The sequence below is a fragment of the Choloepus didactylus genome, chromosome 8, assembly GCF_015220235.1.
Source record: "Choloepus didactylus isolate mChoDid1 chromosome 8, mChoDid1.pri, whole genome shotgun sequence".
NCBI classification, from domain to species: domain Eukaryota; kingdom Metazoa; phylum Chordata; class Mammalia; order Pilosa; family Megalonychidae; genus Choloepus; species Choloepus didactylus.
Genome location: NC_051314.1, coordinates 705712 through 728892, shown reverse-complemented (window position 1 = coordinate 728892; position 23181 = coordinate 705712). Strand labels below are relative to the sequence as shown.

The following is a 23181-nucleotide window of genomic DNA, read 5'->3' as shown; positions in this document are numbered from 1 at the left end:
GGGACCCCTTTGTCCCTGTAGACGGCAGCTCACGTCACTGGGCAGCCCCCACAGACCCGGCCAACACTCAGGGGGCAGATGTGCCCCCTGCCCTGCTCACATAGGGGCCAGAGAGCAGGCAGCGCCCTCGCAGAGTGGGAGAAGAGCCTGGGGCTCACCCTGGCCGGGCGGTGTGCTGGGGATGCTGCTGGGGAACTTGCAGACGACGGTGTCCCCCTCCACGCGCGCGGAGTGCTGCGGTGAGTCCCCAAAGAGGCACAGCAGCTCGTCACCCTCCGTGAGGGCGGGGAGGGGGCTGACAGTGAGCTGCACCTGGAGAGAGGCCAGCAGCTCACCCCAGCTCCCACCCTCCCCAGCCCGAGCACCCCTCCCCAGCCCCTGGCCCTGCACGCACCTCCCCCTGGGCCTGCCGGCTCATGTTCTGCGGCCGGGCACTGGTGACAGCCACGCAGGACCCGTCCTGGCTCCACAGCCAGTGGCCCGTCTCCTCGGCTCGCGGACACGCAGCCCTCCGGGTGCACCTGTGCGGGGCAGCGGGGCAGCCTCAGCCCGGCACCCTGCCGTCCCCAGGACCCCACGCTGGGGCTGTACTCCCCGGAGGAGCACCCCGTTCCCCCCGCCCTGAGCCACAGCCGGCGCTCACCGTCCCTCGACGACACACCAGCCGCAGTAGGGGTCCTGCGAGTCGCGGCACTGAGAGCAGTTCAGGAAGCCCGTGCACTCCTGCACCGGCAGCCGGAACACCTGGGGACATGGGGCCGTGGTCAGCCAGAGGGCAACGCAGTGGACACACAGTAGATGGACAGACGGAAACAGGGTTGCAGAGACAAGGATGGCACCGGGGAAAGACGCTGCCCAGGAGCCCACCCAGTGCCCACGGCCAGCCCCAGAGCAGAGGCTCAGCTTCCAGGGCCCGGGCTGCAGACCCCTTTCTGCGTCCTCTGCCTCCTCAGCCCCCTGGAGCCCCCAGGCCCCCACCTTGTCCTGGGTCATGGCGTAAAGGCTGGCCAGGTCTGGGGACAGCACCAGGTCCTGCTTGACCCTCTTGTTGATCTCCACGAGGATGGAGCCGTACTCCACGGAGGTCCCGTCCGGGGCCAGGTACACCTGGGGGGTGGCGCTGTGAGGGGGCCCCGTGGCCCAGCGGCCGCCCCAGGGCCCTCCCCGGCTGCTCCAGCCCTGGGCCTCACCTTGAGGATCCTACCGTCGGACGTGCCAAGGAAGGCGATGGTGTGGCTGTTCTCAGAAGTCACTGTCACGGCCGTCAGGTTCAGGCCGCCCCGCTGCAGCACTGCGGTGGCCGAGAGCCCCTCGTGGCTGCCCAGGGGGTAGGGCAGGTGCTCCGAGCCACAGGGGAAGTTCTCGCTGGCGCCCTGAGGACCACAGTGTCAGTGAGGGGCAGGGACCCCATCGAGGGCACGAGCCTGAGTGGGCAGGGCGGGCCCCAGGCGAGGGAAGGGGCCACGGGGGTGCCCGCTCACACCGACCCCCACGGCCGCCCGCACACACCCCACCATGGGTGCCCCGAGAGCCCGCGTACCGGCACGTGGCCGCCGCACTGGATCTCGCCGTGGAACGGCTTGTAGAAGGTGTCCTGGCCCGCCTCCCGCGAGCCCGTGTAGCAGGCGGTGCGCGTGGCTTCCATCTTGGCGTGGATCTCGTCCAGCGGAAACAGGCAGAGGCCGGCCTGGGGCCCCCCGCCACCCCGGCCGTCCCTGCTGAAGACGGCGTAGAGCACCCGGCCGGCGCCCGGGCGCGGCGCGGCCACAGAGGCCGCCAGGCAGGCCCCGAAGGTGGGGTTCGGGGCGTCGCCGGCCGCACGGCACTGCAGCCCCACCTCCAGGTACGAGTAGTAGGAGGGGTCCTGCTTGCACATGCGGGCCAGCAGCGTGCGGTTGCGCGCCGGGTGCTTGTCCTGCTGGTTGGAGACGAAGAAGACGTAGCGGCCGTCCTCGAAGGCGGCCACGTACTGCTGTGCGCTGGCAGACAGGTAGCCGGCCTTGTAGGTGGTGTGGTCAGTGTAGGCCTCGAAGGCCTCCCGCCCCTCGGCGCGGTCCAGCAGGCGGGTGCTCACGATGATGCCGTTGTCGTGCGGCCCGTTGCCCTTGCCCACAAAGAGCAGGCGCTCACCGCCGGGGCCCGCGGAGCTCACCAGCCCTACCGTGGCCACGCGCTCGTCGTTGCTGGCCACGAAGGACTTCTCGCCGCTGCCATCCTCGTAGAAGAGGCGCAGGGAGATGTTGCTCAGCGCGCGCAGGGCGCAGATGCCCTTGAAGAGGCTGCCGCACTCGACGACGCGGCCCCAGGGTGCGTCCAGCAGCAGCAGCTGGTTCACGTTGTCGGTGGGCACGGCCTCGTGGCACTGGCTGGCCTCGATGGGCGGCGTGCACTTCTTGTTGTCCAGCGCTGGGCCCGTGGCCACTTGCTGCCTCAGCTGCAGGTCGGCGCTGAGCTGGTAGAGCGTGTTCACGGCCCCCAGGTACACCGTGCCCGACTCCCCGTCCACCGCCAGGTGGTTCAGCTCCGTCTCGCTGCGGAAGACGCCCAGCTGCCGGGACCGCAAGCCGGCGCCCGCGCCCACCAGGCCCAGCAGGGTCAGGGCCCAGAGGGGCAGAGCCATGGCCCCAGCACCCTGCAGACAGAGGGGGCCGTCAGGGGCTCTGCAGCCCCAGGGACAAGGGCACAGCCCGGGGAGATGGGGGCTTCCCTCTGTATCAGGGACCTCCCTGCCTGCCAGCCATCAGGCCAGACACCCGGGGCGGTACTCGGGAGAGCTCCCAGGAAACCGTGCCCCAGCCCTTCCCTGCACCAGGGCCCACCACCCGCCTCCAGGAGGCTGCACAGGCCTGCACCTGATGTCCCGAGTGCTTCCTCCAGGAAGTCTCCCAGGCCCTCTCACGTGCCCACACACCTGGCCACTCCCACGTGCCACGAGGGCGGATGCAACACGGGACCAAACCCGCAGCTCAAGGCGTGTGGCTCGGGTGAGCACAGCTGTGACCACAGCCCCAGCCAGCGCCACCCCAGGCCTCTCTCCTGGGGACCGAAAGTCTGCCCCCCCACCACCACCTGGAGGCAGAATCCCCCACCTGACCCTGGGAGCAGGTCCGAGGAGCTCTCAGCAACCCCGAACCACCAGGTCTCCGAGAGGGGGGAGCCCTGTGTGAGTGTGTGGGGGCCACCAAGGGCTGCAGCAGGCCGTGTCCTGCCGTGTTTGCATGCACACATCTATCAGCATGTCACCATGTGTGTGCACGCCGGGTTCCCACGTGTCTGCATGTGTGGGTGTGCACGTGGGGTTTCTGCTGTGTTCTCATGTGTATGCACACCAGGTCCCCGCATGTCCGCATGTGTGTGCACGCCAAGTTTTTGTGTGTGTCCATCATGATAATCAGGTGGACATGTAAGTGGAGCAAGCGGCCGAGGCCAAGGCTGGGCCAAGGGTTCCCCAACTGGAGGAGGGACCAGGGCTCCCCAAGAGAATCCAGAACACACAGGGCCACCCCTCCTTCCCCAACTCAGGGCCACAGGGATCTAGGGGAAGCCAGAAGCAAACTGCAGGCAGGGCCCTTCCGCCTCCGGGAGGGGAACCAGGGCCCACAGACACCCCTATATCCCTCCCCTGTTTGCACCTCCACCGCCTCGCCCTCTCAGGCCAGCACGGGGACCCTCCCTCCCTTCCTGAGCTGCACCTGGGCCCGGCCTGAGCGGGTGAGGCCGGGGGCTCCCAGGCAGGGTATGGAGGGGCCGTGGCCCCCCTGCACCTCCAGAGGAGCTGGGCCCCCTGCAGGACCCCTTCAGCACCCCCTCCCTGAAAACGCTCTGATTCCCTGGAAGGACAATTATTTTTCTTGTGGCCCTTTTATTAGATGTAGAAATGTAAGGACAAGAAAACAAGTAAAAGCTCCCAGACCCCAGAGACAGCTTTGTGGGGCTCCCTGGGGCAGGCTCTGGCCCCCCGTGGACTTGTTCCTGGAGCCCACAACAAGTCGTGAAGGACTTACTATTATTGCCCCGGTCTTCAGCTGGAGAAACTGAGGCAGGAGAGGTGACAGGCCCCACCCAAGGTCACACTGCTGGTGCGGGCAGTGCCGGGATTCCGAGCTAGCAGTGGGGTCCCGACTCGGGACCAGCAGCACGGCCTCCCACTCTGATCACTGCGTTTCTTCACCTACCCAACCCCGCCCCCCACCACGCTCACCCTGTGCCCCTCTCTCCCGGGCAGCAGACAGGGGTCTGCTTGGCTCAATTGTCTCACAGACCCTGTGACTTCCACCGAGCCTGCTTCCTTCTTTGCTCTGGCCACTGGGGAGCTCCTGACCAGGTTTGTGGTGCCTGGTTCTTCTCTCTCCCCCTCCTTCGTCTCTCTGTCCTGACTCTGGAACCAAGTGTGCAAGTATGCCTGACCAAGCCCTCGCCCTCCCGTCACCCATGGGAGATGCGGGGTTCGCTGGCCTCCCTGCTCCCCTGGGGAAGGTGCCCCTCGGCCGGGCAACCTCCCGCCTCAGCGCCGCCCCCACCCCTCACCCCACACACAGCTTCCCGCCCCTCCTGCCGTGGCCCGGTCCTGCCTGGGAAGTAGAGAGTGCTCAGTTCCTGCCCAGCCACTGGCAGAAGCAGCTGCCGACAGGTGGGCTCAGGGCTCCCACGGCAGGCTAGCTGGGGGCGCCCGGGTGGGGTGGGGGGTCGGCCGGCACGGAGGGGGCAGTGGGCAGCGAGGCCCGGGGTGGGAGCCCTTTGCTGTGGGAGGGTTGAGCGGCTTTACAGGAAGGTGTAAGGAGCCCCCAAGATGGCGAGGCCAGGGGTGAGGTCCCGGGGGCGCCCTCCCACCAGACTCATGCCCGGCCATGGCCCTGCTCCAGGCTCAGCTTCCCGTCTAGGGGAGAGGAAGACTTGGGGAAAGAAGCCGAGAAAGGAGCTGGGAAGCCCATGACCCCGGGCTGACACAGGCTGGGGCCCACGCTGGGGCACCTCCGGCAGGAAGAGCCGCCCGCTCCTCCCCCTCCGTCTGTCTGTCCCTCCCTCCCCGCCCTCAGCTGGCTCCCAGGGGCCAAGGTCCACTGGCGGCGCTGGGGGTGAGGGGCGCGGCGGCCCCGACCCTGGTCCCCGCCTCGGCCTCCCGCCTGCCGCCCGCTCACCGCGTCCCGCCGCCCGCTCCCCGCTCCTTGGCCCGGCTCCTGGGCTCCGGCTGCGGCCCGGCCGTGCGAGCGGGAATGAATGGAATGTTCCCGGGGCCCGGGGGGGCGGGGCGGCGCCGGGCCACGGGGGCGGGGCTGGCCTGAGGGTCGGGACCGGACCCCCGAGCCCACCGCCTGAGGGCCCCCTCGGCACCCCAAGGGGAGGCGCCCTCCCTGCTCCACGGCCCGAGCTGCCCGCACCCGGCGGCCCCCTGCCCGACGCCCCTGGAGCCCTGGCCTGTCCCCAGCCGCGTCCCCCTCGCCCGAGCCCCTGCCCCAGCCCCGGCCCTGCTCTGCGCTCCCCATCGGGCCCCCGACGCACACAGCAGGCGCTGCGTAAATGCGCTCCCGGCGCGCTCGGCTGCTCCTGCTGCTGCCGAGGAGGGCCCTGGGCGGCGAGGGGGACGCGAGGGCAGCCGGGGCCCCGCTCAGGCCTGCGAGGGGCGGGAGACGGGAGTCACCCCCGCAGAGCTCACGCGGCCCCGGCGACCTGCGGGCGGGAGCTCAGGCGCGAGGGGACCTGGGCCGTGGCCGAGCTCCAGGCTGGTGTGCGGAGGCGCCAGGCCCGGCCGCGGGGGCTTCCTGCGGCGTTCCTGGAAAGGCGGGCAGGCCCCGGGCCTTCCTGTTTGGGAGGCGGCCGGGACCCCGCTCACCGGGCTGCCGGGGATTTCCTGGCCGAGGTCCGGGGGGGGCACGTCCGAGAAGCTCCAACCGCCGCCTCTGCGCGGAGCCGCGCCCCGGCCCGGGCCCCGCTCTCCCGCAGCCGGCACTTGGGGCCAACACGCCCCCACCCCAATCCCCAAACCGCACGATCCAAACACCGCCCGGGCCTCCGGGGGCCCCGCACCCGCCGCACACGGCGCTGCCCTCGCAGCTGCGCCGGCCGAGCTGCCCTCAGCCTCGGGGTCACAGGGTGGCGGGAGGCGCCCCCAGCCCGGAGCACGCCCCGAGCGCTGCCCAGGCCCACTCACCACAGCGCCCTAGGCCTTCAGTCTCCGCTCCTGGCCCGCATCGGGGGTCTCTAGGGGGCAGAGACCGGGGTCACAGCCCAGGCGCCCACGCGGCCTCCGCTGCCCGGGGTGGGGCCCACCTCTCCTGGCCCAGCACCCCCCACCCGCACCCACAGTTTTCCAGAAGCCCGCGATGGTGGCAGAGCAGGGGCAGCATCTTCCAGTTTAAGCCCTTCTGTGCTGCGTTCACCTTTTAAAACGAGGTTCATGTATTACTTTGATTGAAGTGAAACAAATTCTGTGGGGAAATTAATGCTGAATTGGTACAGACTTTCTGGGATGGTGGAAAAGTTTTGGTTGTGGATGGCGGTGACGGTAGCGCACACTGGATGCGATTCACAGCACTGAGCTGTATGCTTGAAAGTGTAAACTGGGAGACTCGATGTTGTATGTATGTTGCCTCAATGAAAGCTCAGAAAGAAAAAGAAAAACACAGAGAACTTCACACCACAGAGTGAGCCCTGAGAAAACGACAGGCTTCAGTAATAATACGACTATAATCTGCTTTATCAGTGCAACAAGTGACCCCACTAATGCACAATGTTAGTGATCAGGAAAACCGTGGAGGGGGAGAAAGGGGAGAACACTGTTTTCTGCAGCTTTCTCTGTAAACCTACAACTGCTCTAAAAAATAAATTTAAAAACAAACAAAAACTTTCTTTCCAAGAAACCTGTGTGCCCCATGACCCTGCGGCTCTACTTACGGCTGTGTGACCTCAGAAAAGCTCCTCAACTTCTCTGTGCCTCCTTTCCTCACCTGCGAAAGGAGACAGAGGCCTGAGCTCCCCTGGGGATTCCCAAGGCCTAAATGAATTCGCTCGGGCCACGCCTCAGACGCACCCGCTGCACCGTGGCACCCGCTCCTGCCACCGTGCCCTCTGCGGGGTGAGCGCAGCTGGTGCAATTTGCTGTGGCAACAAGCCCAGCGTGACGCCCTGGAAGTCCAGGCAGACACAGGTTGGTGGCCCATGCTGCCCCAGGGTGCCAGGGGTTTCTACCTGTGCCCCTCCTGCTTCCACAGCGGTGCCCACAGACACACACCGAGTCTAGCTGCTGGGAAGACGGAGACGGCCTCACTCCAAACGGAAGACAACGGTGAACGCTGGGGCCTGAGGGGGGCTGAGGCACCAACGTGGATTTATTTGCCAATTTTTGACATTTTTACAGGAGTGTATTCATGTATTACTTTAAATAACAGTAAATAAAAGAGGCGATGGTAATAATAATCACTGCCTCCAGCCCCCCTCAGGCTCTCCTCTGCCTCTGGATGGTTTTCCAGGCCCTCCGTGGCCCCCCATCTCTGACCCCTCACATCCTAGGGGCAGCCCACCTGCATGGCTGCTTGGGGGGCAGCCCGTGCCCCCTCCCCAGGGGAGTGCCCCAGGCAGCCCACTCCCTGGAGGGCAGGGCCCCGGGCTGGGCCACGGGAGGGCCCCCAGGAGACCAGTGGGGCACAGGAGGAAGGTAGGTGGGCCATGGGGTGCTGGCAGAGCACGGCTCCTGCACCCCACTTGTGGGTGCAGGGGCTCCTGCCAGGCCTGGACGTGCCCTGAGCCCTGGGCTGAGCAGGGAAGAGTTAACCTGGCCGAGGGGCTCCTGAGGGGGTGTCCCTTTGCCCGGGACTCTCCAGGCCGCAAACTGCAGCCAGACCCCAGGGCAGGGCGGGGCTGGGCCATGCGGCCCTGGGAGAGCCCGTGGGGGGGGAGGGGCTGGGAGGCGGAGAAGACAGTGAAGGGGGAGGGGGAGGGGAGAGAAGAGGAGGGAGGGCACACAACACCCCCCCTGCAGAGACGCCAGGCTCCCGGGGTCTCCTCCAGGCCCTGAACTCCCCCTGCCCCCAAGGCTGCGGGAGGCTGGCCCCCCCGGAGACCCCCAGCAGGCAGGGCCGCCCCTCTGCTCCCCCAGCACCAGCCGCCCGTGCTGCTGAGGGCGACAGTGCGCGGGAAACCCCCCGGGCTGGGCCTGGCACTGCGCCACCCGCCTGGGGCTTGTGTCCCTCCACTGTCCCTGCCCGTGGAAGCCCCCACATCACAAAACAAAAACCTAAGCTCGTTTCCACTCCCAGTAAATGTCCAACTTGCCCGGGAGACCCAGTTTAGATCCAGCCAGTGAGTTCTCGCCAGCTCACCCCCCAGCGTGCGTGTGCACACACACACACACACACACACACACGCACACACACGCACACACGCACACACGCACACACCCGTTCTCAGGCCAGCTGAGTCCATTCCCCAGCCAGCTCCCGCGCCCGCTCTGCAGGACCCCCGAGTGAGGCGAGGGCTTCGTGCCAGCCAACCCGAACATTCCGCACGGCCTCTGTGTTTGCCCTCTGGAGCGTCCCCTGCCCACCCCCTCGGGGAGCCCCCCCCTTCTGAATGGGTGCTGCTGACTCGTGAACCGCTCAGTAAGGCTGTGAGAGCCTCAACTGCATGACAAGTTTTTACCAGTTTTGGCCATGAGGACAGGATCTGAGGGGACCCCTGACGGCTCTGGGGACAATGAGAAAGACGGGCGAAGGGGCTATGAGCCCAAACTCTCTGTCCTCCTCGCCGTCTCCAAGGGTCGTGGTGATCCCCTGGGGTCCCAGCTCCCCTGCGTCCGAGCTCTCTGATCTCGCCAGCTTTTAGCCCAAAGGCTAGCGGGTCAAGCTGTTGAGTAGAAGGCTCCAGTTTTGTGCCCGAGTCCCCGGCTTTTGGTGCAGTCTGCAGTTTCATTTTTGCCACTGCTGGTTTCTTTGTCCCGTGCACAAGGTAAGACATGAAATGATAAAGATGGGATCCTCGAACTCTAAAAACTTTGATTCTCCGCCTTCTGCACCCCAACATATCACAGGTTTAAAAAGGATGGGCCGGAAGCTGGATCTATCTGACCAAACAGCAAATTCTCACCGAGGACACCTGCAGTTGCACAGCCAGTGTGGGAGGCCCCGTCAGACGCACTCAAGAGAACGGCCCTGAATCAAACAGGCCAAAGGGGAGCCCAGTGCTACCAGGAAACTGTGAGCCTCTAGAATAGTTTACATGAACTCGTGAGTGCTGAATTTCCACATTTTCCGAGTTTCTGTGTTTTTATGTCTGACTCACGGCTGAAAAATTTTAAACTGACACTAGAAGCTTCCTATTGGTGTCTACATATCTGTCATATATTTTCTACCTCCAGATGGTATTACAATATTGACATAAAACTCCTTAAAAGAGCTCTATTCAAATTGGTCTAAAGATAAATAAGTGCTTATCTAAATTAATACTCCTAAAGTTCTTGAAATTAAGGAAAACAAACTACTATTTCCAATGAAAAAAGAGTATTTGTACAACTAGAACTGAACATTTTTAAAATATTCAAGTTCACACACTTCAGATGAGCCTTTGACAAGTGGGGCTAGTTTAATGGAAACACCCATGCCTTCTGAAACATCAGTGTTAAGTGCAATACAATCACAATTTCACTCCTCTTGGGTATGTTAACTGATAAAGTAAACTAGCACTATACTAGATTTTTAAGATGTTAAAAAATGTAACTTTGTGTTTAACCAAACTGAGTGATTTTGACAAACTTTGTTTTAAGAATAATCATGTTTTGCAGGATGTTTGTTTGAAGTCAGTTTGGCAATCTTTTTGGTAACTTAAGGTGGGAAGGACAGGATATGCCTTGTTAAAGAAAAAAGAGAGTTTTGTCCTGAAGTAGAAGGAATGGTTGTCACAGACAAGAAGCAGGAATGTGGAGGACAAAACCTGCTCAGAAACAGAAAGTTGCAAAAGGTTTGTGGCAAAGGGTGTTTATTTGTTATGGTCAAGGTTGGCTAAGATTTGTCAGACTTAGGAGAGTTTTAAGAGTTTTCTTATCACACAATATCCTCATGCAAAACTAAAACTTGGTTTTCTTTCTGTTAAAATGACGGTTTTCTTGGATTTTTAGTCTGTTCTTAGTGACAGGTTGTAAAAGGATTTTCTCAACCATCTCAATAATCCTGAGAAGGCCAAGTATCTATGTCTTATCAGAATAACATCTGTATTGATATTTGTATCCACCTTATCATTTTTTATTGTTTTAGCAAACAAGTCTTTTCACTTTTAAAAGAAATATCTTTTTTTTAAACAATCATATTAACTCATATTTACTCTTTTTTTGTCCCTTTGGTTGAACAGGGACCCAAATACTGTTTCACAGTGACTCCTTTCCCTATTTAACAAAATGTTCAAACCTGACAACTTTCTGACATTTTAGCTTTCCAAAAATCAAACCCTCAATGATGTCTTATTGATTTCAAATCAGTTAGGACACCTGAAAACTGCAAAGGGTTTGTTCTTTCACTTTTAAAAAGAGGTGCTAGAAATAGGTCTATTTGATATATTATGAGTTGCAAGGGATGCATGACAAATTAAACACGATTTTCTAACCACCTATTGGTTAAGTTTGAATGGATAAAATACTATTAATATAACATTTCAGAAATGGGATAAAGTGCCTAGAGATCTGTCAATGAGATGTCCGTGAGCTGTCCTAGCACTGATCTGTCTGATAGGAGACAAGATTAATATCATTGGTTACAATTTCAGTTATTCTGTACAAACGTTACACGTCACAGAAACAACCAAATTTCCTTCTCATTCACATTATTTTTATAATGAACTTTCATCAGAACTTTCACTTCTGTAAAACACTGAAAGTCAACCACAGCTGTTTTAAGTCTTTCATCACCCACAGAAGGTTCTTATTCTGTGTGTCCCTGAGAACATCTGCCATCAGCCACAGGCCAGTGCTTCCCCTTCTGCAGAAAGGACCGTCTCGAGGCCCTGGAACAGACCCCGCACGCCCAGGCATCTTCTGACCTTCCTTAAACGACCCTGAGGCCACAGCACTGGCCAAGTCAAGCCCCAGAATTCCCATGAGGGGCCAGTGGGCACGAGCTGGGGCGGATGGTGGGTGTTCACCGGGACCGAATGAACTGGGAAAGTTGAGTTTGGATCATTTCTGAGGTTTTAATGTTTTATTTTCTAGACACAAGGAATCCCTTGCTCTTTTCCCTTAGGCTGTCTGTAATTCATAAAGCATTCAGCTTTTCTCCCTGTCTGGACCCTCCAGAATTTGGAAACTTCTATTAAATATTCTTATTTTTATGGCAAAATAATTATTTGCACAGGTGCAATCAGAATCTGTCCTCGTTAACAGGACATAATTGGAGACACTGGTTATTTAACCAAGCTTTGACTGGAATGTCATGTGTGAGAATGATGCTTATTTAATCAAATGTGACCAGAGACTCGTAAGGAACTCGGGTTGAGTTTACAGCTTACAAAACTAGTCTGGTGCCAGCTCCAGGGCTCCGAGCCCTACAGGTCAGAAAAGAAAGTTCCTTTCTGGGCTGCAGGTGAAGGCTGGGGCTGAGTTCCTGGCTTGGCTTCCCAGCCTCCAGAGGATTTTAACAGTCCAATCAGAGGTTCCTGATGGAAAACTCCCAGCAAAGCAAAATTTTAAAAAGCCCATATGGTAAATTGCCATTCCTGCTGCACTATGGAAAAAGCAGGCCAAATCTAATGAAACCGGCCTTCTTTTATGATGAAGAATAATCTTTTTGAGGTTATTTTTGATCAAAAGGAGGGTGACCGTGAAGAAATTTTCTTTCAAGGGGAACTACAGCACACGCCAGTGGGTTGGCTGTGTCTGCCTGTTCATTGTCTGAGCTGTTCTGTATCCCTTCGTGACCTGCAGGTGACGGTGCGGTTTGTCACCCACCTGTAAGCCTGGATTCCGTGATCCCGCAGGTGTTGTCTACCCTAAGTGCCGTCAGAAAGCCAGCTGAGGGTCCTTTGTATATCGCTCCTCCGACCAACAAGTGAGGGATGAGGTGCCCAATCCCTTAACCTACTGGAATCCAGCATTCCACCCTTCCATGCACACCCTCACCCCTTCCCCGGGAGCAGGTGTCAGTGCGTCCAAGGTGATGGGGCAGCCTTAGCCCACCCTGGGTGCTCCTCAGGCCCCAGATCCCCGGGTGCCCAGGAACAGAGCTGCCCTTTTGTGAACGAGTCTGGCCCAGCGGTCAGCATCCCGAATGCTTTAAAGGACCGAGGTCGGGTGATTCACGATAACAGCCGGGCTCAAACGTTTCAGCAGACAGACAAGGCAGATACTGTAACGGTTGCTGAAAAACATTTAGGAACCGTATTCCCACCTGGGGATTGCTTTCAATTATTCCCAGCGAGTGAGGCACTCACGGACTGGGCAGGTCACCAGGGCCTGAGATTCTACAAGCAGGTTGGCACGTCCATGGCCCTGCCAGCCTCAGTCCTCTGGGAAGGGGGAGAACAAACGGCACGTTCACGCTAAGCTGCCTAAACTAACCGAGGACGCCGGGTCACCTGGGCCCGAAGTTCCTCCACCGGCCCTGACGGCCGCTCAAGTGCACCTTTTGGGGAGCAGACTTTCTCCCTGTGACATCATCCCTGGAACCCCAGGTCGACCAGGCCTCTGTCGTAACATCGATCCCCTGCTTCCCCAGCAGGAGAGAGCAATATTGTAAATCTCCAATGACTTACACAAAAGGCTGTCCCCAGCAGGTGCAGGACGCAGCTGCAGGTGCGAATCTCCCTCAGCCTCCCCACACCCCGACCCCAGCAACTGGGTGCACTGGAGGTGACATCAGCGCAACGCAGCCCTTGAGCGGCCCCGGCAGGCACCTCGCCGGGTACCCCCGACTTCTGACACTGCAGTCACACGAGAAAGGGCTCCCCCGGGTTCCCATCGCACAACTTAAAAAGGAGCTGTGACCCACCCTGGGCCTTTCACCTCGACTTCACCAGCCGGGAAGCAGACGGCCTCAGAGGTGGGCAGCTCCCCCCCGAGATCCGTGAACCCCTCCGCTCCTGTCGTGTTCCTGAGGTTACTCCCTACAGTTGCTGTTGCATTTTGATCGTCTCCACACCTCTTTCCCATCTTGCTTAGAAAACGTTACCACCAAACAGGTTTAAACTGTTCCAGTTTGCCTCATCCTTCCTCTTTGCCATGGTCTGGGAAGACAGTTCAATCATCTGCCTTTCCCAGGCCATCGCAAAGGGGGGATCTAAATGTCTGCTGCGTCTGCCGGCACAAACCCCGATCTGTTTGTGACCTAAGGGATCCTGTCGATCTGCCAGTGACTGATTTCTAAGGGATTCCGAATGCCACGGTGTCTGACAGTCAAGCTTTCAAGGTCAGGCTCTTTTGGCCTTTGTCACCGAGGCCTTGTTTTAACCTCCCGAGCTCTGTAGACAGATCAGGCCTATTCCCTGACGGCCGGATTCATTATGCATTGACGTATGACTGGCCCAGAGATCACTCTCACCACAATGCCACTTGTCGTCCTATCATCAGTCCAAGAGACCTGTGGGGACAGCTCCCACCATGTACAAAGGTCCATTTAAAAAGGACATTTTGGCCCCTTTGAGATGTGGGATATTGTGACAATTCCATAAGGAACACATGGTTAGAAACAAACAACTCGAGCATCCGCCAGGCAGACACTCAAACTCTCCTGGGGCTCTGTGTGCACCTGGGGGTTATCTTCTCATCTGTGGAAGAGTCTGACCCACCCTCTCCGTCCGCCTGGCACTGCAGCCTGCACTGCAACGTGTGGACAGTGGGGCTTGGGCCCTGCAGAGTTCCCTTCAAATTCTGTAACAAATCCAAAACTTCGCGCTGGACTACCTCACTTAATTTACACTCCAGAGCCAAAAGGCATGTTGCCCAGGGGTATCACTGATGCTGGAAGGGACACATTTGTCCGACTCTTATTTCCTCGTTTAGGAGTTCACGTAAATGGAAATGCAATCAGAAACTTATCTATAAAAGTGGAAAAAACTGCTGAGGCCCTGCAAAAGCTATTGCTGCACAACAAAAAGTCTTGAGACTCTAGCTAGAATTGTTTTACATAAAAGAAATGCACTTGCCTACCTGCCGGCTGAGCTGGGGGAGCTTGCTGTTAGCAGTACCACCTGCTGCACCTGGGGAAACCCTTCTGGGGAAGTCAGAGGCAGCTGACAGAACAGCCCACCAAACCCACCAAGCCGGCCTAGCCAACGGGCTCAAGCAAGTAGGCCTTCCCGTAAGCCCTCCTCGGGCTTGTTCTCTGGTCTCTTTGATTCTGGTTGGTTTGGGTCCTGCGGACCTTGGCCAGGAACATACACTGACCCTTGGGCTTTTCACCACTCCTAGTGATCATAATCGTCTCCCTGGTGCACCGTATCCTCTCGAAAGTTTTAAATGGTTGCCCTGCTCATCTCGCCAAATGGTGATCGTGGGTCCAAAACGACAGAAGTGCAGGGAGAACAAAAGGGACTGGCGACATCCTTAACCTAGAGTTAATCACCGGCGACAGCAATCTAGAGCTGGCCGATGGTAACCGAGTGGCACAAATGCTTTATGTTTTGATCTCAGAACTCGGCCTGGCTGAGGGCTGGGTCAAGTGTGTGTGTGTGTGTGGGGGGGGGGGGTTTAAATAAAATCCAGTGGGTGCCACACGGAAGCATGTAAAGTCCTACATCAGCAAAACCAACAACCTTAGCTAGTTTCTATTTCCTGTAAATGCCAGAAAACCAAATTTAAATACAGCCCATCGGTTATGGCCAGCTAACTTCCTCGGCCCCAAGCAACCACCTGCTCCCCACTTTGTAGGGCCCCCTAAGTAATATGTAAACTTAACCTCGGCCGACCAGAACATTCCTTCCTTGCTTCCACTGTGCGCCCCAGGAGAGTCCCCCTTGCACCCCCCGGGGAGCCCCTTCTGCTTTCCGGAGCGGATGCAACCAGCTCACGAATTGCTCAATAGCTCTGAGGTCCTAAATCGCAGGAAAAGTTTCTCTTTTATCACTTCGTCCTCCAGAAAAAACCCCAACCCATCCCTGGGAACCCCAAGCAGCCTTCCCAGGCCTCAGGACGAGCCGCCGGGGCCCCCGCCGAGCAAAGCGGCCTCTAGCGAACCGGGAAGGAGATGCCGGATCGGGGTGGCCCAGGAGAGGGGGCGCCCAGGGGAGGGGGCCCGGCTGGCGGGGCGCGCGCTGACCCCTCCCGCCGTGGGGCCCCGACTGCCCCCTCAGGTCGCTCCCGGCGTCTAGCAGGTGGCCGCTGCGCCCCTCGCGCAGGCCGGTTCCGCCCGGGGTTCTGCGGAGAGACCCGGGTGCAGCGCTCGGCCCCGCCCCGCCCCACGCGGGGAAGGGCTCCGGGGTGCGAGCAGAAGCTGGGGTTCTTGCCCTATCAGTATTTTCAAGCAAACACATATTGAGCAACTTCGTGAAGCCAAAACCCAAACAATGGCAAGCAGGCCAGGCCCGGCGGGAGCAGGGGACGCAGCGGGAGGCCGGGAGGGGACGGGGACCCGGCGGGGCGGCGCGCAGGTGAGGAGGGGGCCCGGCCCTGGGCGGGGTTCCGACCTCGAGGACAAAGGACGGGAGGGGACCCGCGGCCTGATGGCCCCGCGCGGGGGCGGGGGAGCAGCCTCCTGGCGAGGCGGGTGCCGCAACGCCCCAAAGACAGGCCAGGGGACCCCCAGGGGGGCCCGGGGAGTCGCCCCTCCCCCTCCGGGCAGCTGGCGGCCGGGGGCGGGGCCCGCGCGCGGCGACCAAATCCGAGCAGGCACACCCGCCGCCGCGCCGCTCGTCGGCGCCCCCGCTGTTTCCAAAACAACGGCGGAGGGAGGGGCGCGGCCGGCGACCCCCGCCCGCCCCCGCCGCAGCCCCCAGGCTCCCGGCCGGTCGCGCCCCGCGGGGCCGTCCCGAGAAACGCGCCGAAGAGCCCGCGCACCCAGCCCGACACGCGGGACTCCGGGAGGCGGGGCCCCCTGCCTCAGTTTCCCATCCGCGCAACGGGCCGGTCCCGGGCCTCCAGCCGCCTCCCTCAGCCAGACCCAGCTCGCAGAGCCCCCTCCGCCGACAGCGCCGCGGCCACGCGCGACTCCCAGAGCGCGGCGGCTACCTGGGAGCCCCGAGGGCGGCGGCGCGGCGCCTGCAGGACGCGGAGCACCCGGCCCGCCCGCCCGCCCGCCGCCCCCCGCGAGCCTGCGGCCTGAGCGCAGCGCCCTGCCCCTTCCCGGTGACTCAGGCGCCCGGAGGGAGCACATGGCCCCCCCATACCTGGGACTCCGGGCGGGACAGGTGGCTGGAGCCCGATCTGGAGCAACAACGACGCGGCGGGGCGGCCAGAGGGCACAGGAGACGTCCCAACGGGCGCCCACCTGGCGTCAGCACAGCCGGACCTGGCTTAGTCCTCCGGGCCGGGAAGGGCGAAGGGCGCGGCGGGTGGCTTCGCCCCGCAGCCCGGTCTGTCGGTGGATCCCTCTCTCCCCCGACGGGAGGCCGGGACGAGGCAGAGCTCCCTGCACCCCCGCAGCCTCCCGCGAGACCCCTCAACCCGCGGCGGAGCTGCGCGGGCCACTCACCAGGGCGAAGGCCGGGCCAGGGCGCAGAGGCGGGGGCCAGGCTCCAGGGACAGACTGACGTCGCAGCCAGGGCTCTGCGTCAGCCCCGGGAGCTTCCCGAAGGGCTGGGGCCAAGGGCCTCTCCCAGGTAGGAGGCGTGGCCTCTCTCAGGTAGGAGGCGGGGCCTCTCCCAGGTAGGAAAGCAGAGCCTCTCCTTGCCCCTGCCATGGGGCCCCGCCAGTGGCCTGGCCTGCAGTCTGGGCTCGGGCTCAGCAGGACAGCCAGCCCTGGCTGTCCTGGGTGGGATGGGGGTCACAGGCCCGGAAGGGGTGCCCAGGCCCTCCTCTCTTCCCTGTCACCCTCCTCCCAGTTGGGGTCAACCCACAGCCCCCCGGCTCCTCCAGCCTCTGGGTGCTTTTGTCCCCTTTGGTGCATCTAGGCCACCTCTCAGAGCATCACCCACTGCCCAGAGCCCTTGGCCTCAGGCACCATGTCTCCAGGGCCGCCGCCCCCCAGCCTGCAGCAGCTGCCACCTCCTGGCATGGGTCATGCCCCAGAGAGTAGTGACACAATTGCCAAAACCAGAAGAACCCCCCATGCACCTCCTCGCGAGGACCCTGCTGGGTGGGGGCTCTAATGCGTCCCCTCCTGTGGATGGGGAGCTCTATGACTCAGGGCAGAGGTTCAGCGCCCCGATGCCACACGCCCAGACACCCTGCCAGGGACCATTGCACACATGCCCAAGCGGAGGCCCAGGAGCGGCAGACCCAGGGGCCCTGCGGCCGCCGCCCTGCTCAGACCACAGACTCGGCCGGCCCCCCTGCGCGGATGGCAGCCTATGTCTTCCACATGCTCTTGTCTCCACCACGGGCCCCTGTGAGCTGGCCTGGCCAGGCCGGCAGGTGCTCCAGCCCTCCCTCTCTCTGTGCCAACAGCAGCCACGGTCCTTCGTGGGCCCCGACGTAGACTGGGTGCGCACACCGCCCTCCCACCACCAGACCTGTCTGCAGCCTCCGCCCCCGCCCCGGAGCAGCAGCTGCCCGTATGTCCGTGCCCTCAGGACAGAGGTGGGGCTCAGTCGGCCCCAAAACCCACCACATCTGTCCCCATCAGGCTGTGGGACCCCGTCTCTCCTTATCCCAGCCGCTGTGCAGCTCCCTTCCTATGTCCCACGCGGGCCTCGCCCCTGCTGCCTCAGCTCTGACAGCAGCAGGGGCGCCCAGACGGTCACATCTGCTCGACCCGCAGATGGGGGACACGGTGACGAGCCCCCAGGCCTTCTCCACCTCCAAAGGCCCCCGGGCGAGGTGCACTTCCCCACCGTCCTGGCACACACTGAAGAAGCGAGGACTGGCGAGGGGCGCCCTTGCCGAGACCCATGGACGGACTGCGGGCGCAGGAAGAGAGCGGGTGGTTAGAAGGGGCCTCTGAAGGACGGGGAGAGCCAGCCAGCGGAGGGGTGGCCTTGAGTACATGCGCATCCAGCTGCCACCAAGGGGACCGGAGTCTGCTCAGCCGGCCGAGGAGAGCCCTTGTGGGGGAGCTGAGCCCCTGGCCCCCCAACAAGCAAGGAGAGAGTGATGGTGGTAGGGGCAGAGCCTGCGGGGATCCTGGGGATTCCAGGGCCTCAAGGACCCGGGGCCTGTCCAGCCATGACCGCAGCTTCTGATGCCCACCTCCTGCCCAGCAGCCCCCGCTAATCTCCCCTTCCCAGGCTGAGTGCAGGAGGCGGGGGTGGGGTGGGGTGGACAGGCGACGGCCCCAGTGAATGGGGAGTGGGCGGGCACGGCCTGTAATCTCCCCATCAGCCTGTCAGGGCCTCCCCCATCACAGCCGAACCCCATCATTATCCTGGGGCCCAGCGCCAAGCCGCCTGCCAGCCTCTGCTCTCACACAGGCCCGTGGATCCTGGAGGCCCCTGCCCTGAGTCCCCACAGCGACAGCCTGCAGGGACCCCTGCCACCAGGGCCGGACCGAAGCCCAGGGCACCTGTGGACAGGAGGGGACGGGGGCCGGCCCAGCACTGGGTCACCGCAGGACACCCCGAAGGGCTGAGCTGGAGCCGGCCTGGGGGGCGTCTGTGGGCAAAGGCAGGGAAGGACCAACTGCACTCGGGGAGGCTGGGGACTGAGGCCGAGAGAGGGGCCGTGGGCAGGGCCCGGGGGCAAGCACTGGGGCTCTTGAAGAGGGTCACGACCTGCCAAGCTCAGAGCCCCGGCAAGGAGATGAGTGTGAGGCCGTGTGGCTGTCATGGGGGCTGCCTGGGCAGAGGGCGGGTGCCCAGCATCCCTTGAAGCCCCCTCCCCAGATCAGCGGGAGGGGGACCCGGCACTGCCAGGATGCCCTCCTGCTGGGCCCACCGCTCCCCCTCCCCTCTTTGGCTTCCCACCCCCTGCAGACATCTTCTCCCGGGTCCCCAGGACCCTCAGGGCACCCCTCACCCACCCAGGCCCCAGCCAGTCTGGGGGAGCGTCAGGAGGTTGGAAGGGAGCAGGTGGCCACAAGTGGGAGCAACTACCACCCACCACCCACCCCCTCCGCGGTCGCTTGACTTAAAAATAGCTTCTGCCACTGCTGGGCGACATGCAAGCCGGGCCGGGCTGGGGTGGGACCCGAGCGCACCCTCTGCTCCCCCACGGACGGCTCTGGCCAAGCCTCAGCTGCGTTCCGGCTTCTATCCCCCTGCAGAGGGGCCCCACCTCTGAAAACTTGGGGGGAGGGCTGGGATCTGCATTTTCCCCCAAGCCCCCACGTCCTGTTAGTCCTCCTTCCCCCTGGGCTTGCCCCCCATGTGGCCCAGCTCCCCACACCCTCAGCACCGTGCATGTCAGCAGACCCCCTCACACACCCCAAAACAGATCGAAGCCCCTTGGGCTGTGCTGGGGTGTCCTCAGCCCTCATGTCCCACCTCCAGCACAGCCGGGACCCGGGCCCCAAGCACGGTCAGACACTTCCCTGTGGCGCCCCTTCTGCCCATCTCCAGCAGAGCCCAGTCCTCTGCGGACCACGGAAACCACCTCAGCCTTGAGCCAGCACCCAGCCGGGGCAGGCCGACAGGGCTGTGCTCTGAGAGGCCTGCCTGGGGGTCTTGCAGGGTCAGCTCCCAGACCCCAGTGCAGAGCCACCTGGGACAAGAGCCACCGGCCCTGCCCGGGGTCAGCCCAGCCGGAACCTTCCCAGCCTCCGGAGTGACACCTCCGCCCGGCCCCCGCTGGCCATGTTGACACAGATGGCCTCATGAAAGGCTGACATCAAACCCTTTTCCTCTTCCTTGCTCTTCGTGAGGAGGGGGCCCGCCCTGCCCCTAGCCTGCTCTGGGCCCTGGCCAAGGCCCCACGGCAGCTGGTGGCAGAGCCGCGCCCTAGGCTGTGCCCACAGGCCCCTGACCCAGCCCTGGAATGGGGAACTGGCTGGTTTCAGAAGCTGCTCAGGAAGGGGCAGAGGAGGAGGTGAGCCCCTCGCCCGCCCGGCCCAGGGGGGCCTCCGCCCCGGGCACTGACCCAGCGGGAGGCAGCCAGGGCCCAGGTCTGGGTGGGGAGGGGGCAGGGCTGGGGACCAGAGCGGGAGCCAGGGAGGGACAGGGTGGGGATGTGCCCCTCTGGGCTGGGTGGCCGCTGGGGTCAGCACCCAGGACGGGGCAGTGCTCTTGCCCGCTCAGCAGAGGGCGGGGCCCCCGACGAGTAGGATGTGAAACTGCAGAGAGGAAGAATGTGGAAGGACCACATGGCAGGGGAAGTGAGGGGGCCCAGCACCCCCAGGCCCCATCCCACAAAGGAGGCTGGTAAACGGGCTCAGAGACAATTCATCAGAGCCCCTGCCCCAAACATAAGCCACCCTTAACCACGGGGGCCTGAGCGGCCAGCACCAGCCCCAGGTAATGGTCCGTCCCCTGGGGTGACCCCTATCCTCTCTGCACCGAGCAAAAGGGCGGTGGAGGCCGAGGGGCCACTGCGGCTCCCTTCACGGGCCAGGCCCGGGTTCGAGTCCTGGCAGGTTAGATCCCCTCACTGGCCCCCAGTCTCCAAAGCAGGCTCGGGGCCTCGGCAGGACGGAAGCTGGCTCCCCACACAGGCCCAGGCTGCCAAAGCGATGGCCCAAGTGCCAGCAACCCAGCCTGTCCTGGGGGGCGGGGGTGGGGGTGGGGGTGGCATGTGCCATATGGACCCTTCCCAAGGCTGGCAGCCCACCCTGGTGCCTTCCCATCCAATCTCTTCTGCTCCACTTGGCCTGGGCTGGGGCCAGGCCCTGGGCTTCCCGCGCTCCAGCCCCAGCTGCCGGCCCTGCCCCCTGGTGTGGCCCACACAGCACGCCCCATGCAGGTGGCTGAAACCCCATCGAGGCAGAGGCAGCTCCCCGCGTCCACCAGACCGGGTGACCGGCGCCGTCCAGTGCAGGGGGGAGGTTGAGGCAGAGGCGGGCTGGCAGCAGGGCTCAGCTGCTGGCCAGGGCGGGGACCCCCAAAGCACCCCTACCCCTACCCCCTGGGCACCCCGGGGTCTGAGCGACCCACCAAGGGGTGTCCCTGAACCTGAGAGTGCACGGCTGACCTCGGAGGGCCTTGGCGCCCATGTCACAGGGCTTCTGGGAGAGAGATGGGGTTATCAGGCTGGGCCTCCCCTGGGGCCCCGAGGAAAGCATCCAGGGCTCCCCCTGCCGAGGGGCTCCCAGGGGGCTCGGTAGACTAGCAGAGGCCTGCCAGGGCCAACCTCCCAGCCTTCTCCAGCCCAAGGGTGACGCATCCGGCTCCCACCCCACCCCCCGCGGGTCCGAGCAGCCGCGGGTGGTGGCGCTGCCCAGACTTGCCCGTCCCTCCCTCCTGGGACTCGCAACCCACGGCCCCGGAAGTGGATCCCTCTCCCACGGCTGCAGCTTCCCCCCTCGGGCTGGCCGGACAGGGCTGGATAATCCAAAATAATTCCTCCTTGGCAGGCGGCCTGCGGGGGGGGGGGGGGGGGAGGGGGAAAACCCACATTCCAAGCCCTTGTTTTCCCCGGGGTGGCTCCCCTCGGACTCAGACCCCGGGCGGCGGGGGCGTGGCTCCCATCTGCCCACCTGTGGCTCCTCCCGCTGAGCCCTCACTCACCACAAATCCCCGCTGGCCCGGCCCTGACCCCCAGCTGCCCCCAGGGAGTCGGAGCCCAGGCTCAGACAGACCCCTCCGTGCCAGGTAATCCCCAGACAGGGGCTCAGGCGGCACAAACAGGCCCGGACACGGCCACGTCTCCCACCTCCCAGTCCCCAGCCGGGGTCTCCCTCCAGGAAGCGTGCAGAGGCTCCCTAGACGTTCATCGGCTTTGGGGCTCAGCCTCACCCCTGTCCTGGGATCCACTGCCCATAGATAACCGCAGACAGGAACCAACAGCGATGTGACTGGTCAGCAAGCTCCGGGACCCCTGTGCTTACAGACCCCCAGATCGGGGAGCCAAGACCCCCACATCTGCCCTCAGCCTGCTGAACCTCAGCAGGGACACCTTCGCCCCAGTTCTGGGACTTTCTGGGTCCCGGGTATCCACCCGAACCCACACCAGCAACTGCTGGAGGGCTCGGGCCGGCAAGCAGGCCCACGACCAGCCCGGCCGCCGGCGCCAGGCAACCCCCAGGCCCCGGCCTCCGGGGACCCTGCGTCGCCTTCCAGCCCGCCGCGCGGCTCCTCGCAGGGAGTCCTGGAGGCGCGGGTCAGGGCCCCTTGGGCACGGCCCCGGGCTGGCTTAGCCTCGAGACTGGGGCAAGGCCACCCCGGAACCGCAGCGGGCGGCGTGCGGGCTGCGGCCCTTGCGCACCAGGGGCGATCTCCACATAGGTCTCGGGGCACAGATCGCGGCCGCCGGAGGATGGGCGGGGGTCCCAGAGCCAGTGAGGAGTCGAGGCTGCTCGGAGGGACAGGGGCGTCAGGGCGGCGGGCGAGCGCGCCGAGCGCCGGCGGAGGAGCCCCCAGCCCCTCGAGGCCTCCCCAGAGCCGGCAGAGCGGGGGCCGGGTTCACACACCCACCGCCGCCCAGGCCTGCGGCCGAGTCGCCCTCCGCCCGGAGGGGCGCTGCCTCCGGGTCCCGGCGTCCCCCGAGCGAGCTGCGAGCGGACGCTGTTTGCAAAGCCCACCCCCCACGTCCCGGGACCCGCGTCCCTCCCACGCCGGGTACCTGCACGTCCGGCCGCCGCAGCTCGATGGCGTCCGGGCCGCGCTCCTGCGCGCTCCGGCCCGCGCGGCTGCCATGGAGACGGGCCTTTGTGTGGCCGAGGAGGGGCCGGAGCGCGCGGGAGCTGCCAGCCCCGCCCCCACGGAGGGAGGGCGGAGGAGCGCGGGGAGGAGGATGAGGGCGCGCGGGGAGGAGGGTGGGGAGGAGAGCGGGGAGCGGCGCGGGGAGGAGCGCGGGGAGCGGCGCGGGGAGGAGCGCGGGGAGGGGCGCGGGGAGGAGAGCGGGGAGGAGGGCGGGGAGGAGGGCGGGGAGGGGCGCGGGGAGGAGGGCGGGGAGGGGCGCGGGGAGGAGGGCGGGGAGGAGAGCGGGGAGCGGCGCGGGGAGGAGCGCGGGGAGCGGCGCGGGGAGGAGCGCGGGGAGCGGCGCGGGGAGGAGCGCGGGGAGGGGCGCGGGGAGGAGGGCGGGGAGGG

At 63.3% G+C, this 23181-nt stretch overlaps 1 protein-coding gene across 7 annotated transcripts in view; it reads right to left on the bottom strand.

Moving 5' to 3' along the window:
• PLXNB2 (plexin B2) overlaps nucleotides 1-22858 on the bottom strand; it is a 33507-nt gene extending 10649 nt beyond the window's left edge. The window contains exons 1-9 of one of the 7 annotated variants that reach the window (XM_037847768.1): nucleotides 22715-22729; nucleotides 6892-6944; nucleotides 6149-6198; nucleotides 1541-2632; nucleotides 1191-1373; nucleotides 979-1107; nucleotides 644-744; nucleotides 395-521; nucleotides 159-312 (exon numbers count right to left, since the gene is read on the bottom strand). In XM_037847768.1, coding sequence (XP_037703696.1) covers nucleotides 159-312; nucleotides 395-521; nucleotides 644-744; nucleotides 979-1107; nucleotides 1191-1373; nucleotides 1541-2620 — 1774 coding nt within the window. In that variant the 5' untranslated portion in view covers nucleotides 2621-2632; nucleotides 6149-6198; nucleotides 6892-6944; nucleotides 22715-22729. Of the gene's footprint in view, nucleotides 1-158; nucleotides 313-394; nucleotides 522-643; nucleotides 745-978; nucleotides 1108-1190; nucleotides 1374-1540; nucleotides 2633-6148; nucleotides 6199-6891; nucleotides 6945-16293; nucleotides 16578-16598; nucleotides 16902-22714 lie in introns of those variants that run through there. The other 6 variants (XM_037847765.1, XM_037847767.1, XM_037847764.1 and 3 more) reach the window with 6 other exon arrangements.
• Nucleotides 22859-23181: the final 323 nt, after the last annotated feature.